We start from the raw sequence: 17,983 nt of genomic DNA on the forward strand, positions 1-17,983 counted from the left end.
ATGTAATTGATTTTTTGGCACTTAATGAAAAGCAGAGTCTGAGTTTGTGCCACAGATAAATTCCATGATAGGGCAGGTAAGTTATAAACATTAGAGGAAGCCATTTAAGCACCAGGATGAACTCTGCTCGTCTTGTCTGATTGAATCCAGATAATCCAACGTAGCATCAGAAGGTGTCTGAGTGGAGCAGCTAAACTTGTTCTGTGGGGAATTGGCTTGGTTGTCCCCATGGCATGGGACTCGGGTGAGATGTTCCTATGGCATAACTGCCCAGATTATGGGATGGTGCTCGAGTTGTGGCGGCAAGGGGAGCTTCTCCACAGAAATCTGTAGCTATGCCCTACTTCCATCTAACTCTTGCAGTCAGGAAGACAAAGCCTTCCTGTAATCTTGGTGCATCTCAACTTTGTCTCTACAGGCTATCTGAAGCCAGGAGCCCACGTCAAGCCAGGTGAAACCTTCACATACAAATGGAGGGTGCCTGAAGATGGAGGTCCAACAGAGAGTGACCCCCCGTGCCTGACCTACCTGTACTATTCAGCCACCGATGCTGTCAAGGACACCAACTCTGGCCTCGTGGGACCTTTGCTGGTCTGTCGGAAGAACAGCCTGAATCATGATGGGACGCAGGTGCTCAGCATGAACATCTGCTTGTCCCTAAGAGCAGGGTGCTGCACTGGGGGCTCCCAGACAGGCAATTTGCCCAGTTCCCAGCTCTGTTTACAGAGATTAAACAAATGTCACTCCTCAGGGTAAAAGCTGATCTAAGGGGATGGTTAAGAAGACAAAATCACTATTCCCTAATATCCTGTCTCTTCCCTAGCTTTTCTATCTTTTGCATGCAAATAATAAGTCTTTTAACACCACATAATGGACACTTTATTTATCCTTCTGGCTGATGAAAAGGTGCCAACTCCTGTCTCTATGCAGACTTAGTAAGAAGGTGGCTTCAGGGAAAAGAAAGCTTTGTTATAAAAACCTATTCATTTTTATTGAATAGACTTGTTTTTTTTTTTTTATGTCTTGTCTTCCTTATTGTCTACAGAAAGGAATAGACAGAGAATTTTACCTCCTCTTTTCAATCTTTGATGAGAATGACAGCTGGTATCTGAACAAGAATATTGAAGCATTTACTGGAGATCCTTCAAAAGTGGATGAAAATGATGCCGATTTCATGGAATCCAACAAAATGCATGGTACAAAATATCTAATGTCTGTTAATGATACTTTTTATTCAATAATATTAGGAAGATGAGTTGGCAGGTTTTATCATCATTCATAGCTTTCTGCACTGCACTGGAGAGTGAGCTAGAAAGCTGTCAGTCAGCCTGTGGCCAGCTCCTGATGCCCTTGGAGTGTACACTGAAACCCCAGTCACAACAGCAATGAGTGCATCCATCTACCAACTACACCTTGAAAAAGGGAACAGAGCATTGGTTTTAGATACAGTATTTAGTTCTGTAAAAAGGCACAATGCCAGCGACAGGTGCGGAAGAAGCCAATGTTCACTAGTGTTTTAAATTTCACGGCTGGCCTTGGCACTGACTCATGCAGTAAAATCATGCAGACCTGCCCTGCTCTGTCATCTCCCATTTGGGCAGTGACCACCTCTGGAAGAGGAGACACAAAGACCAGGGGAGTTGCCAGAAATATTTTACTGCATCATTTCTGGATGCAAGTATCTGACTTCAGCATGGATCTCTGTGGGAACCCCTGGCCTGGTTCAGGGGTCCAGTGGGGTGGTAAAGTCTCTCCTCCAACCCGTGCTTCCAAAGAAAAACTCTGCAGCCTCTTGTTGTTTGGTCTCCAGGCAGTTTATTGCTAGTTTTCTAAAAGATTGTCTTCACAGGCTGAAGCTGCTTGGTCAGCAGCCCAGGCAGAGGCACACACACTCCTGACACCCTCACTGTCTGGTGTCTTCTTCTTCTCTCCCCCGCCCGGGCTGCTGCTATCTTTTATATGATATATTACGTATTATATGTTTACAGCTTTTCCCCAATACCTACTACCTATGTTACAAGGTGCTTTTCTACTCTAAACCAATCCATAAGTGCCAGCATCACCAAGAACATGGAGGTAAGGAAGAAGAAGGAGGAAGAACAGGATCAGGCCCACTTTCCTCCATCTTAGAACTTCTGACCCCCATGTACAAAGTAAAAACCCCCCTATATAGCTGCTAAAACCCCCCTGTACAATACTAAAAAAATTTCCCCTCTACTTTGTAATTACTTCTACTATACTATCTAACCCCTTGTGACTGCTTGTTCCACCTTCAAAGTTGGTAACTCATTCCATGGCTCAAACTCAAAATCACAGCTGTTTCCAGCTGCTTGCCAGGGTCTAAAATGCTTCTGACCAAGGCCTGGGACCTCCAAAAATGTCTGAGGGACATTTTGAGTTCCAACAGATCTCCTTCAAGGTATCCCTGGAATGACAGACTTGAGCAAATCACATAACCTACCTTTGTTTTAGATATATATTGTTAGAGGACTCTGGGGCTTTTTGGACCTATCTATTTTATTCTTCTTCTATGAGATGGATCTCATACTGAAGTTTTGTTCTTTTATAGCTTCTTTCACACATTGATCACAGAGAACATTTGAGGATTAGGGAATTTTGCCTTATAACACCCTTGTAACTCAGACTCTTTATGGCCTTCTCCATAGCCTTAATGACATGGTTACACATTCTCCAGGCTGAAAGGAGGTACCAAATTTGTACACTTGGCTGGTGTCTAGGAGGTGCACTCAAAAGCTCGGAGGATGAATGCTACATCACTGCAAAGTGCTATTGAAAGATTTTACAGGCTAAAACTAAAGAGGTAGAAGTTGTGAGTTTATAGGAATAGTATTTCGATGTTAATTTGGTGCTCTCCAATGCTGCCTTTCCTTCACAAAATGCCCCTTTAGTGACTTGCTGAGTCGTGAGTCTCTGGCCAGGTAGGTGGTAGGATGCTCTGTGATACATTTCTGTGGACCTGCTGCTAACCAGGATTTTTTCCTTCTCCTGCAGCTGTCAATGGCTACTTGTATGGCAATCTGCCAGGCCTGACCATGTGCAAGAATGACAAGGTCTCCTGGCACCTCATTGGGCTGGGCAGTCACTACGACATGCATGGGGTTCATTTCCAAGGAAACACCATCGACTTGAGAGGGACAACAAGGGATGGGCTGGCCTTGTTTCCGCATTTATCAGCTACAGCACTAATGCAGCCAGACCGTGTGGGTATGTTCATGAACTGATTCTGGTTGTGTGGCGCTTGCAGATACCAGTGAGCCAAAATAACAGACAGTGAGAAGCTCTGCTCTGCACAAGGAGGCCAAAAGCATGGAGAGAGACCCTGGGGACCCAGCATAGCTGAGAATTCAGGCTGGATCACTTTTCTGACAAGGTGTATAAATCAAATATGCATGTGCACCAAAAACCAGAGGCTTTAATGACCTGGGGATGGGCAGAGCAGCAGGCAGAGAGATAACTAACAGGATGCTATATATAGAATTTTATAATTCTCCAAACAGACTTTTTTAGAAAAGCTAATTCACTGCCATGTGGATAGTCAGCATCATTTAAGGTACTTTAGGACTTCAACAAAAGCTTTTCAGTACTAGTCAGTCTTTAGGAGTTTCTTCAGAAGCTTATAAATTAAAGGAACTTTTAAATCTCATGGATAATCCAGTGATTCATACTTCAAACTAGGAGAGCGTGAGTAGTTTGCTGGAGACACCAAATAATCTTCATAATACAAAGTACAACATTACCTTGCTTTGCATTGGTGCAACTCTCTTTAAATTAACAGAGTCATCTGGGTTGTACAAGACTATGCCAAGGGCCATCCATGGCCAGGGCACCTGATAGAAATGTGCATTGGAGTTGTATATGTGCCAAGCTAGACCTCTGTTGCAGATGCTGTAAGAAAACTGAATTTTTTCTTATACAAATCCCAAACATTTCCACTATCTCTCATGAAATTTCACTGTAGGACTCAACAAAACAATTATTCTAAAAGATTATTAATTTTTGAGTAACTTTCTACCAGCAATAAGGGAAATATAATGAATTACCAGATATTTACAATCATCAGTGCATTTTATTTTAATTAAATAAATAACTTATTTAAATAAATTTAATTTTTTAAATTTTAAATTTAAAATTCTCATTACAAATTATTAAATATAAAATTTAAAGTTCTCACTCTCTATAACTACCTGGGTGTTCGTTTCCTCTCCCACTTGTCACTAGCAACAAGTGACAGGAAAAGAGGAAACAACCTCAGGTTGCATCAGAGAGTTTTAGCTCATTGGAGCAGGCTGCCCAGGAAGTGGTGGAGTCACAGTCCCTGGACGTATTTAAAAGATTGTAGAGATGGCATTTAGGGACATGGTTTAGTGGTAGACTTAACAGTGCTGGGTTAATGGCTGGCTTGATAATCTTGGCTTGATAATAGGTCTTTTCCAGCCTATAATATTCTATCATTCTATTTTAACATCCCCTTGCTTGACTTTCCATACAGCATTGTACATTAGGATTACCTGAGGACAGATCAGAGATGTACACAGGACCTAATTTGCCCAGACGCTTGTTAGGTTTTTTAATTGCTTAACTGTCACATGCTTTTCTTTGCAGGCACATTCAAAGTGGTTTGCAGGACTTTTGATCACTTTGTTGGTGGGATGAAACATCTCTACGAGGTCAGCAGTTGCCGCAGCACCACCCGAGCCCAGCAGCAGCATGGAGCCATGAGGCTCTACTACATTGCAGCAGAGGAGGTTGAGTGGGACTATGCCTCAAATAAGAGCTCAGCACCAAAGGTTTACAACATCAGCAGCTATGAGGAAAGGTACCCAACTCAAAAAACAGTTGTGGGCACAGGACACACTTATAGTGGAGGGGAAACTTTGAAGCAGCATTTCATGATGCCAGGCTTGTATTTTTTAGGAGGAACTCTTCATCAAACATAATATGAGAAAATGTATTTGCAAAGTCACAGCCTCTCAGTATAGACTAGTTCGTAGGCACCAGATTCAAATGCTTTCATTTCAGAGCGTCTTGTAATGCTGTTGAATTCAAGAAGGCTTCCAAGTTTGTGTTCCAGCCCTGGCTCAACCTTACAATGATGCGCCCCAACCCCCTCCTCTCCCTTACTCTCCCCAGCCTTGCCATCCCAGACTTCTGTTTTCGTAGAGGAGAAAGTCAGGCACCTATTCCAGATGTGAGCTCCTGTAGGCAATGCAAATGCATGATGGGGTTGCTGAGCCTGCTTTACTGCAGCATGGTAACCCCTAGATCCCCTGAAAAGATCAGAACATACATCACCCTGCAACTGAATCACTGTACTGTGTTTTAAGGAATAAAAAACCTGTGAAAAAAATACGCATTCCAGATCATATTGCATTGACTGGTCTCTGAGAAAGAGAAGCAAAAAGGAACATATGTCAAAAATAAACCTTAGAAAAACATCTGTGAAAATGCTCTTTGTACAGAGGAAGAGGAGTCTGTAAAAAACACACCTGAAGAGTCACAGGTGATGATGTGAGTTTAAAGAAAACACAAACTCCAGTACTGTCAAAGGCTGCTATTGCACACACAGCTTACTACACAGTAAGCAGTATCCCTTGGGCAGTTTTTTGGTTTTATTTAGTGTATTGTGAGCCAGCCTTGCAACTCCCCTGCCACGGGCATCTTGGAAATGAGCTGCCAGGAGAGGCTGCTCCCAGAAGAGGGTGAACGCTCAGATGCACAGCGGGCTGTGAGTGTCCTCTGCCGGCAAGTCAGCCCTCTGGAATCCCATGGGAGCAGCAACAAACTGGGCTAAACCTGGAAAGCATCCACTTCCAGGTGTAGAATGGAAAATACATTTCTCCTTTTATCATCATGCTGGGAAAGCATCCAACCTGTGCAGTACAAAGCAGCAAGAGGGAAGGGCAAAGCACCTCCTTCTTTTCTCAGATGATGGCATTTGTTTCTGAAGGTCAAGATTTGTTTACCATCTTCCCGTGGCTGATAGCCAAGATAGCAAAAGCAGCCATCATGACAAGAGGACTCAGGTTTCCAGGGACAGGCAGTATCTTTTATTGCAGTGAACGATGCAGCTGGAGAGGGTAGCTGAAACCACTCTCATCTCACACTTCACCCCTGCTCCAGCTCTGGTGAAGGATTTGTCTTCCCAAAATTCTTGGAGAGTGCAACTTATCCTCAGCTTTACCTGTTTGAAGGGGGTGTGCATACAGTGATTATCACTCTTGCTATTCAAAACCTCTTGCATCTTTCAGGGCCTTCACATCCATCAGCACATTGGCTCAAGCTATATATTCTCATTGAATCTGTTATGAATAACACAACAGTTAACTAGCTTTCAGCTATGTACACTTTAGTGCTTTTATTGCCTTTTTATTTTGCAGCTATGGGCATGTTTTTCTGAGCCAAGCAGAGGACCTGATCGGTTCAAAATACAAGAAGGTGGTTTACAGGGAGTACACAAGTGGCAACTTCACACAGCGCAAAGTGAGGACAGAAGAGGAGGAACACTTGGAAATCCTGGGCAAGTAGCTCTCATGTCTCATAGACCAAGCCTGTGGTCAGGGAGAGGATTGCTTTCCAAAAACTAAGATGTTTTCTAGCTTTTTGAAGATGGAAAATATGGATCAGTGGAGCCTATTCCAGATATCAGTGATTTTATACACTATTTATATAAACTACTGAGTGTAAAGATCCTTTCCAAATTAAAGAATTCATTCTTGTACATGAATAAGGAGTATCCTAAGGAGTGCTATAATGGCTATAATTCCAGGATTCACCTTAGCTTCAGAGCTTGTAATGTGGGGGAGACTCTTGTAAACAGATTAAGACACTATTCCAGGAAGAACAGAAAAGCACAAACGTTTTGATAGAGACCTTGGCTCTACTTCTAGGCCAAGCTATTGAAAGTTTGTTGAATTCAGAAAAGCAGCATTAAACACTGGCATCTTCTGTTCAAATTTAGGGCCGTTACTCCATGCTGAGGTCGGGGACTCCGTACTGATCGTATTTAAGAACAAAGCCAGCAGGCCTTATTCAATAAGTGCACATGGTGTAGAAGAGGTTGGATGTGAAGAACAGCTTGATACACCAATTACCCTCCCTGGTAAGGCTCCCCTTTTTTTTTTTTTTTTTTCCCCTCTTCTTTTCTTTGAGCTACAGAGGCTGTACATAAAACCATTTTAGCACATTAATGATAATCTCTCTTTCAAACTTGCCCATATCTGTATGTTCTCTCAGGCATAATATGCTCAACACTTACTCAGCTACAGTTCTGAGTTGCTAGACATGTAGGTTCTTGATCAAATGGGCATGTTTGGGCAGAGAATGAGCGTTCATTCCTATCAGGGGTAGAACCAGGAATGTAATATCACTAGACTACCTCCAAGAGAGAGAGAAGCAGGCCCATAATCATAGCAAGAGAAATGTGAGTCAGTGCTGCATTTGGCTCCAGACTGACACTCTAACAATGTTTTAAAAACTTTCAAATTCAGAGGTAAGAATTGCAGATGTTAATATTAGGTCTGTCTTGTTAATACTAGGTCTGCCTTGTTAATACTTGGTCTGCAAAATGCCAATTATCTGTAGCCTCAAGCTACAGATAATTGGCATTTGCATTCAGAATCATGCATAAAATGCCAAATGTAGCTGTCGTGCAAAATGTTTGGAAAAGTGTACCAAATATGCCTCAGTTTCTAGTGAGGAAAACAGCGGAAAACAGTTTTTCATCTAGAAAAATTCCTGTTTAACTTTTTGAACTTCAATTTTTTGTTTGGTTTATGTTCTAAGGAGGAAGCCAAACTCAGGCATTGTAGTCAATCCAAAATGTACCCACCTTTGCTTTCCAACACCCATGCATTTTTTTTTGCGGTATTTGTGAACTTCAGTGTGAAACCAAATTTAAAGAAAATTTGATGTAATAAAGCTCTTTGCAAGCTGAAATTTCTTTGCTGTGAGCAGCTGTGTCAGTACAGTAGAAATACACAGAAACTCATGTCCAAATATGAGCCAACATATTTGAGCCTGCCTTGCTGGAGTTTGATGAATCTATACCTGAGATTAATACATGAGGAAGGGGAAAGAAAAGGAATTTATATACAATTCCCTTGTTTTGTTATTTGCTCTAAGATGTTGTTGACACTGTTAGGCTGGCGTTTGAGATGCAACAACGGGAACACTACTGTCATGTCTCCTGTGTCCACATGGGAGCAGGCTTGGGATGAGTGTGATGAGAGAAGGTGTCTGTGTTTGAGAGTAGGCCAAAAGCATTCTTCAGCAAGGTCTAAGGACTGAATTTTCCTTAGGAGTTTGGAAAGAGCAGTTAACATAGAAATTAAATCCCTGAAAATAAGAAAAATTTCTGGACACCTCAGTCCCCACTAGCATCACCAAGAAATCCTCACTGTCTTTCTTCCTAGGCCATGCTGGACTGCTCACACCAAACTTGCCAAAGACTGTCTAATTCTACTAAATGCCAAATCAGTCATCAGACAGACTTGCATCATGACAAACTGTACTTCTGAGAGCACTGCCAGGTCCTAAAGAAACTGTGGGGGGCATGGTAAATGGATGCATATCCATAGCAACCTATGCTAAACCAGCTCTCATCTGCCGCAACTTTGTTCTCTCCCTGACCATTCTTCCAATTACCCAGAAGGAAAAAAGGGGAAAACCATCAATATTTCCTCATGTTCATTGCTTTTTTCAGGGGTTATGCCTTATTTGCACTTCAAAGATCAGTCTTCAATGCCTTCTGAAGTGTGTCAGCTTTTTAAAGTAGGGTGGAGATTTTTTCTGTCTACAGCCTCCAAACATGCTGAGCTGAGGAGGAAAAAGCAAGGAAGGGGTGGAGTACCATGACCAGCCTCCCTTCTCAGAGCACACCCTCTAAAAAGAGGTGATGACATGTAGGTTAGATACAGGTGGATGAGAAACCATTCCCTGGCCTATGTCTCCATGACATGGACTTAATGTCTCCATGACACGATGCTTATCCCGTAAGAGTAAATGCTATAGAAATACTCACATGAGACCCATCTCATATTGTATGGGAGTTGAGAGTCACCACTTTTTTGTTTTTGCATTTACCGCTGTACAATTAAAACCCACTGTTGCATGGTGCATGAACAGTGTAGTGGCTCAGTGACACACAGACTAGGTTCAGTCACTTCCCAGCCCTTTCAGCTTGAAAACTCTCCTTGTCTAGATGTTCACAGCTATTGGCAGCCGTTGGGTTGCTGCTGTACTAAAACCATGGTCCTGTGATTTCCTGGTTTTCATCTGACTCATAGCATGTCCCACGATGCTCTTGGCTGTTGTCACCCTGAGAGACTTTTGGGACAGAGATTGATTGGTTCCACATTTCTCCACCACTTAAAAGGGCAAGGTGTTGACCACATCTTGGTCTCCTACCCTTTCCTGAAGTACCAGCAAAAAGCAAAGCAAGGAAGCACAGCACAGCCAGTTCATCTGAACACAGATGTTTGTGTCCAGCGTGAAGAAATGAGCCTCACCCAAATAGATCACTTCCTCATCCTTTTGTTACAGTTTTTTTTTAAATCAGGGGTCAGGGAATTTCTGCTCAGGGAGGATGTGGCAGAGATGATGACATTTGGGAAGGGATAGAGGTTATCTGGTAATTGCTGTGGAGCAAGGTCTTATGTGGAAGAGAAAAGAACCCCCCTGCTGCTCCCAGACAGCAGGTTGGCACATATCCAGCTCTCCTATCTGGGCCCCCAGCTGACACATTTCTGCAGCTCCCTCTGCAAAATCCCAGTGGCAACTGCCACTTCTTTTTGCCCTTTTCCATGAGAAGGTCCAAGAAACATTTTCTGGGCTTGACTCCCAATGCCTCAACTGACCTTAAGCATCAGCAGCCAAAATAATTTAATTACTACAAGTTTTGCCAAGGGGAAAGATGAAGAGTCTTGTCTGTAAACTTCCTTCTGTGGGGTGCCCCTTTTGTCAGTATCATTTGCAGATCTTATTTTCTGGAGCAATCTGCCTTAATACCACTGGAACCTCACTGGCCTCCTGGAAGGCACAGTCAGATCCCTATCCCATTGCTGCATGCTTCCACAGGTAGTTTTGATACAGACAATTGTTTGATGAGGAGGATAGGAGGTCTCAGTCAGATACTATTCAAAACACTAATACTTAGCTGCTCAAGGTAAAATTGTTCTCTCTCTGTTTTAGGGGAAATAAACACCTACAGGTGGAACGTCCCAGAACGATCCGGTCCTGGCAAAACAGATCCCAATTGTATCACTTGGGTTTATTATTCAACAGCAAATTTTGTTAAGGTAACCAAGAAATGGCCATGAAAGCTTGCGTTGCTTTGGCTAACACGTCGTGCCTTGTGTAATGTTTCTGAAAGGATCCTCCTTCTCAGCTGGGAGAGGACCACAGGCTAGAGGAACCATTTACACGGCTAGATGCTTTGAACTCTTTACTAACGGTTGCACATGCCTGAGTAATTTAATCTACAGAAATTCCAAGGCATATGCCACTGTGGTGTGATTTCCTCCTTAAAGAATAATTGAAAGGATTTGGCATAAAGACAAAACATTACACAAAACCACAGAAACACAGAATGAGTAAGGTTGAAAGGGACCACTGGATGTCATTGCTTTGGTAAATTACCAGAGAGACACACGGAGAAAGAAGTTTTTAATCAGTCTCATTTTTTTCCTCATCTGATAGGAAAAAGCAATTTACTCTTCAGTTAATCTGTATCTATTTCATAACTGGATGAACTGAAAATCTGTAACATATATTTATTTCATTTCAGGACACATACAGTGGTCTGATTGGGCCTCTTGTAGTTTGCAGAAAAGGAACTTTAGATGAAAGAGGTCTAAGGAAAGACATCGATCGTGAATTTACTCTTCTGTTTATGGTGTTTGATGAAAATGAATCCTGGTATTTGAAAGAAAATATTGAAACATACCTTCATAAGAATCCTGATGATTTTAATTCCACTGAGAATTTCGAAGACGGCAATAGCAAGCATGGTATGTAGGACTCGGCGGCAGCAGCCAAGAGGAAAGAGGTTTATTTTTCACAGCCCTTTTAGGAAGACATCGGACTCAGCCTGAAGTTACCCAGCCATGTGACAACGTCATAAACTGCAGTGCTGGAAACAAAAAGATTTCACAAGGTCCAGCCAAGATATTTTTCTAACAAGATAGTTTACTTTTATACTTTTGGGAAGAGGCTGCCCTGCCAAGATTCCCTTGCCATTTGGGAGCTGTATTCCTCCAAGGCTTGTTTTTTAGGAGCATAGGGATGATATTTTAAAACTGTGGCTATATTTGCAGCCAGTCCAGGAGCCAGGCTGAATAGTCTGGATGGGGACACACAGCCCTGGCAAAGCAATCTTTTCTTTCTACAGTTGATACCCATTTTAGGCAAGAATTCTATTCCCTCTTTTTCCATGTAGCTTCTCAGTATAAATCCAGTTTGCTCAGGAGTTCAATATCAACCAGTAAAAAACCAGTTTGATGCTCTCTAAGACAGAAAGATGTTTGCTGATGTATACTTACACAAATTGGAAACTGAAACAAAAGCATGACTGTCTCCCTGCAGTGGCAGTGGTCACTAGGGACAGCAGTTGTCCTGACCACACATGCCTGTTGCCTCTCTGCCTGAGCACTCCTTCTCCCCTCAAAGTGCAAAGGGTGCCTGACGTAGAGGTTATAATAACCCATACTCTGGCAAATTATTAATAATTCCTATTTTGTCATTCTTCCAGCAATCAATGGGAAGATTTACAACAGTCTCTTGGGTCTAACGATGAATGAAGGTGACAGGACAAACTGGTATTTGATAGGAATGGGCAATGAAGTGGATATCCACACAGTTCACTTCCACGCACAGACCTTCATCTTCAAGGTTGGTAAAATCAATTAAAGTGAAACTTTTATAGTGTTACGGGAAATTTATGAGAAAAACAAACAAAGAAACAAAATCCATATTTCCAGTCTGGTTTTGTCACTTAGGCACAGAGCCCTGGGCTGATGCTGAGGTTGGTGGGACTTTTGCATTTGAAGGAAATACAAAATGAATGAGATACTTGCAAAGCTTCTATTACCCTAGTAGAGGACATGTTTAGGTGGGCTAAAATATGTGATTAACCATAGGTGCAAGGGAAGACACAAGGAGGAAATTAGAGTTATACCAAGTTAAAGTATGGTTTTATGCTGTGACAGTTTGCCACTCACTACCTGAAAAATCTCTTACAAAGAAACATCTTTGCTCAACCAACAGCTGGAGTCATAAGGAGGGGTCTGCTGTTGTTGTATAATGGATTAAATAAGAGGTGTCCACAGACCTCAGTTTCTCTGGATGATGCTCACTAGAAATGTACAAGAAGCATTTGATCTGCCTAAAGGAGCTGGAAGTCTAACTGGAATATTTCAGTGTCCATGGGGGAGTATTTGAGGCATGACTCTCACAATTCTGGTTTTGCTTTGCCACAGACAGACAAGGACCACAGAGGAGATGTATATGACCTTTTCCCTGGGACTTTCCAGACAGTTGAACTCGTAGCAGAAAACCCTGGAACGTGGCTTCTGCACTGTCACGTGGCCGATCACATCCATGCTGGCATGGAGACGACCTACACCATCAATAAGTCAGGTGCAGTATCAGAAATATCCTAGGACTCAGAGGTGGTGCTGCAGCACAGTTGGATGGAAGGCAGGGATGAAAGGAAGAGAGCTCACCTGGGCACTGATGGGAAGCACCTGCACTGCCATGGCCAGCTAGCAGTGATGAGACAGGACAAACATCCCTAATGACATGGCAATCTTTGGTGCACTTTGCTGCAACTTGAAAGCAGTTGGTGCTTCACAAGTGCCCTTCTGAGACAGTGGCAGGCTAGGGACCGTTTGTCATTTAAAGGTAGCACATAAAACATCTGCAAAGTCATTTTTCAGCCTTTTTGCCACACTGTGTGGGAGGGCCTACAGTCTGGCATGGTGCTGGTTCCTTCCTGTGACCCCTGGTGACTTGCAGAGCTGTTTGGGCTCCTCCCTGCACAGGCAGACACCAGCTGGGATAAAAGGAGCTCCAGAAAATGGTTGTTCATCTTGTCCAAGAAATAGGTGATCTCTTGACCAAAAAAAGTTGGCAAATTTTTGAGTGGTAGTTGTCTCTTTCAACACATATGAGTGAAGCCGAAAGCGTTTTGTGAGCCTCTCCACATCACATTACTTCACTAAACATCTGGATCTAGCATCTCCCACAAAGGTCCCCACTGTGCTGGCCACACTCCTCTACAAGAATTGAAACTTGTGCCAGTAGGCACACCTCATACCTATAACCCTGTAGCAACACGATGACAAATGTAGATGCCAAATGTAGCCAAAATTCTCCTTCCTTGGATATCATGAATTTGTTTGATTCCATATATTCATGTGGGCTGTGAGATTTCAAACAGACAAATAAATGCAGAACTGAATCATGGAATGGTTTGGGTTGGAAGGGACCTTAAAGATCATCTTGTTCCAATACCCCTGCCATGGACAGGGACACCTTCCACCAGACCAGGCTGTTCAAGGCTCCATCCAGCCTGGCCTCGCACACTTGCAGGGATGAGGCATCCACACCTTCTCTGGGCAACCTGTGACAATGCCTCACCACCCTCATCATAACAAGTGCGTTCTTTATATCCCACCCAAAATCTACCCTCTTTCAGTTTAAAAGTTACTCCTTGTCCCATCACTACAGTAAGTAGGGGAGTAACAGAGATGCCTACAGAGAAGGGAAATGTTGCCCATGGAGCTGCCCAGAGGAACAGTTGTGATGATATAATCACAAGGTAGAAATAATGAACTAAAGTTAACTCTAATTTTTCAAAAGAGGAAAAAAATATTTATTAAGGCTTCTGACATAACTATGATTTTTTTTTCACCCTGAGAAGAGAGAGAAGAGTGGGAAGTTCCTTCAGAAGGAGGGCACACAACTGGAACATACAATAAAACTACTGCAACAAATGAAACCATTGCAAAGGGTAAGGATTTTTTAAAATGCCATTTAAAACTCTTCAGATTGATGTGTAGATTTCTCATTAGTGACTCTCTTTTAACAGATTACAACAACAAAGTGGGCAATTTTTTTGGCAAAACTTTGAATCCTGGAGAAGCCAGCCTGATACTCGCAGCTTTTTTTTGCATTGGACTTGTTCTACTGTCAACAGCATTAATCTTCTTCTGCTTCATAACCCACCAAGGAAACAGAATCCATTACACAGCTCTGGATGATAAAAGTGCACTTCTGGCAGATTCCCTGTAAATCCCCACTTTTAATATTGTTCACAGGGACTCACTGGATTTCACAACATAGAACCATAAAACCTCTAAAATATTGAGTCTGACCATTAATCTAATACTGCCAGGCAACATGCTGCTAATAAAACTGGAGCAGGGCATATGCTGACAGTCCTACCCCATGGCCAGTGCCCATAAGAATGAACATGAGCTGTAGGGCTCAGTTCTGAGAGCCAGGTACCCCCCATCACCATTTCCACCCCCCTGGGTTCAGATGAGCTCTGTCCAAGATCCAATCTGGCAGCTGAGCAGAGCAGCACACCTCTTGGCATCCACTGGGTTTTCATAGGAGTAAGGAGCAGGCAGAATGGCATCCATGTGCAGAAACATGGGGTGCACACTAGGAAATAAACACCACCAGGAACTGGCTTAAGTTGTCAGCTTCTGAAGGAGCAGGTGCCAATCTCCAAGTCCCTGCAGTTTCCCAAAGTCTGGCTCAATGAATTCACCACAATTCAAGTTATTGTCTCTTTCTTTTCCCTGTTAAATGAGGAAACTTTACACTGGGGACAGATTTCTGAAGACCTACAAATAAATTTACTTTGTAAATGCTGCTTGTTATGGTCCTGATTCTGTACCTCTTCTTTGCACTGAGCAACACCTCTCTCCCTACCTGTAATGCAGCCATCAGGAGGATGATCTTTGTGCTCTGCAAGGCAGACAGACAGAATCAGGACATGTTTAGTGATACTTGAATGTTTATAGCTAATTTTTTTTTTGTTAGGTTGTGTTCGTTCTTTCCTGCTCATGCCTGCTATAGTTCTAGCAGAGGAATTCCAGAAGAAACACCTTTGTAAAACTGTTTACACAAATTTGCATTTGAATGTAAATTCAAGTTGCTGTTTTGGTTTTTTAAATTTTTTTTCCACTTCTGTACTTTAAAGTATGCTCAAAAGTAGGAAATTTTACTGTGCAACACTTACTGTGGCTTAAATGTGTCCTGCAGTGATGTCCAGCCAAACAATATGTTGAAGGTTCTTGGATATTTCTCAGTAATTTCTTTGTTTTTCTCAGTAATTTGAAAGCACACACATAAAGCACAAATGCAGGACTAAGCCCTTATAGAATTTACATCATATGAACAAACAAAATTTCCTTCTCAAAATCTCCAATCTGAGCTGGCAAAAACAGATTCTCTAAACACTTTCATCTTCTGTCCCTTAAAGTTTAAAATTGGGGTCTCCTGTTCTCTGCACAAATAGTGTCTGTGCAGAACTTTAGCTCTCTGTGTACATATAAAATTAAAGTCTTTCACTCAAAATGCACTATTAAGAAAGGAAATTATTTGGTACTTCACTTCTAGGGTAGCTAAAGCACCTGATGTTTTAGAAACAGAGTCATAAGTACGTTTTGACTGTAGAAACTAGTTTGCCAAATTGATTACATTGATAATAAAAAACCCCAGCTATTTGTATGAATCTTCTGCCACAGTTCATTTCCTCTGTCCCGCTCCTCAGGGATCACGAAACATCACTAAAAGCAGCAAGTTTACCATTGCCTGCCTGGTGCAGGCAGCCCTGTGCCAGCTGTGCCTTGACACTGTGTTGACAGACAGCATCTGTGTTGGGCTGAAGCACCGGCAGGAACAGAGTTAAGCAACAAAATGAACAGAAGATCAAGTCACTGAGGCAGGGATGTTCTCCACTCAGTGCTACAGGCCCTCAAGTATGAAAAATCTGGATTATAAACTGAGGTAGCAGTCGGGAACTGTCCTAAATCCAAAAGCTTGAAAGGTGACAAATACAAGGTCAATCTTTAAAAACTTTCCAGATGACTAAACAGCTATGTTGGCCACACAAAAGGAGTGAAACTGTTGAAACTGTTCTAAAAACAAAACCAGGAAAGTGTCCAAAGGAACAGAAAAGAACATGGAAGAATTTATACTCTTTTTTCTTTTTCCCACAAGAAAAGTGTATCTTAAGAAGGTTTTTGAAGGACTCAGTGCGTAGGCAAGAAACGTGGATGAATATAACCTGCTTATATTTCCACAAGATCTTTGAAAAGGTCTTCAGTTAAAGCTTCTTAAGGAAATGAAATCACCATGGGAGAAGGAGTTCATGGATGTTAAATACCTGGTTAAAAGACAGTGGAAAGTTGTCAGATTCCATGCTGATGGTCACTCACGGGGTGTTACATGACTTGCAGGACATGCTTGTCCTTGCTTTTCACTATTTTATCTAAGTGTTGTGAAAAAGAGTGGACAAGTTGAGTGACAATCTTAAGCACATGTAGCATGAAAAATCAGTGACAAAAGACAAAATTTAGTACTGATACATTTACACTACTACATGTGGAAAAAAGCAATCCTAACCTTATGTGTATAATGCTGTCTAAGCATCTCTGAAATGGGATGTTATTTGTAATACTTTAATGACAACATTAGCTCCAGTGTTGTTCTGTGGGCAGAAAGGCAATTAAATATCAGGAATCGGTGCAAATTAAGAATAGAGCAAAACAGAACACCACTTAGTCCCATTACATAAATGTATGGGGCACTTGCGTCTTGTACACAGCATGAGTCAAATCTCTTGGCCTCATCTAGCCAAGCAGCACAAGACCAGCACAAAAGAACAAGAAAGGGAATCAGTATTGTAGAACACTTTCCATATGAGGAATGATTTCCTCGGCTTATGGCTTGGAAAAAATAGGAAGGACAATTGAAAGCAGGTAGGATAGCAGTTTTATAAAGGAGAATTTGAGTGGAGGAGGGAATAGTTTGTCCTTTTTGTAGAAAGAAGTGAGCTGGGGGAGTGTTACATACATTCACAGCACAGGAAGTGGCTCTTCATGGGGTGGACTTCCTCTGTGACTCCTGGCTGAGGATACTCCAAGCTCACAGAGGTCCAGAAACCAACAGGAAAAATACAGAAGGGCAAACAAATTAAGGGCTATTAAAGGTGAAGGCACCCCAGTGACTGTCAAAAAACTGACCTGAAAAACAGTGATCAAACATTTTGTGTGGGGAAAATGCCACAGTACATGATGCTAGGTAGGTCAGGGGTTTGGAGCATCTGTCAGACTGTGGTGGGGACGTGAGTGCTGGGACAGCTGGGGCTCATCAGCCTGGAGAAAGTGCCTCAGGGGCTCCCCACAGTGTGTGCAAACAGCTGATGGAAGAATAGCATGGACAGTCAGGTTGTTCTTGGGCAGTGCCTGCTGAGATGACCTGCCTGAGCTGATGGGCACAAAATTGACACAAGAAGTCTCCATTCAAACACTGTACCTGTGTTGAAGCAGCCACAAACATGAGTAGAGACTGGGAGAGCCCATGGAGAGTCCCCCTCACCGGGGGCTCTTGCAGATGAAAGGCTGGACATGAACGAACTGTGCTTAGAGTGCAGAAAGCTAACCTGATCAGAAAGAGCGTGGCCAGCAGGACAAGCAAAGTGATTCTGCCCCTCTATTTTGCTCTGTTGACATCCCACCCAGAGCGCTGTGTCCAGCTCTGGGGCCTCCAGCAAAAGAACGACATGGACATGCTACAGCACATCCAGAGCAAGCCACAAAGATGTTCCGTGCGGGGGCTGGTGCAACTCTCCTAGAAGACACACGGAGAGTTGTGCCTGTTCAGCCCAGAGAAGACAAGGCTCTAAACAGACCTCACTGTGGCATGCCAGTACCTAAGGGGGCTTGTAATA

General features: G+C 42.6%; 1 protein-coding gene across 3 annotated transcripts in view; it reads left to right on the plus strand.

Annotated features, from left to right (window-relative positions):
• Positions 1-14,386, plus strand: part of HEPHL1 (hephaestin like 1) — a 31,741-nt gene extending 17,355 nt beyond the window's left edge. For 2 of the 3 annotated variants that reach the window (XM_072927191.1, XM_072927195.1), the window contains 12 exons: positions 419-630; positions 1,046-1,196; positions 3,013-3,225; positions 4,624-4,837; positions 6,399-6,538; positions 6,980-7,120; positions 10,210-10,316; positions 10,805-11,027; positions 11,768-11,907; positions 12,495-12,654; positions 13,937-14,029; positions 14,108-14,386. In XM_072927191.1, coding sequence (XP_072783292.1) covers positions 419-630; positions 1,046-1,196; positions 3,013-3,225; positions 4,624-4,837; positions 6,399-6,538; positions 6,980-7,120; positions 10,210-10,316; positions 10,805-11,027; positions 11,768-11,907; positions 12,495-12,654; positions 13,937-14,029; positions 14,108-14,310 — 1,997 coding nt within the window. In that variant the 3' untranslated portion in view covers positions 14,311-14,386. The remainder of the gene's footprint in view (positions 1-418; positions 631-1,045; positions 1,197-3,012; positions 3,226-4,623; positions 4,838-6,398; positions 6,539-6,979; positions 7,121-10,209; positions 10,317-10,804; positions 11,028-11,767; positions 11,908-12,494; positions 12,655-13,936; positions 14,030-14,107) is intronic. The other variant, XM_072927194.1, reaches the window with a different exon arrangement.
• Positions 14,387-17,983: the final 3,597 nt, after the last annotated feature.

The sequence above is a fragment of the Taeniopygia guttata genome, chromosome 1, assembly GCF_048771995.1.
Source record: "Taeniopygia guttata chromosome 1, bTaeGut7.mat, whole genome shotgun sequence".
Classification (NCBI taxonomy): domain Eukaryota; kingdom Metazoa; phylum Chordata; class Aves; order Passeriformes; family Estrildidae; genus Taeniopygia; species Taeniopygia guttata.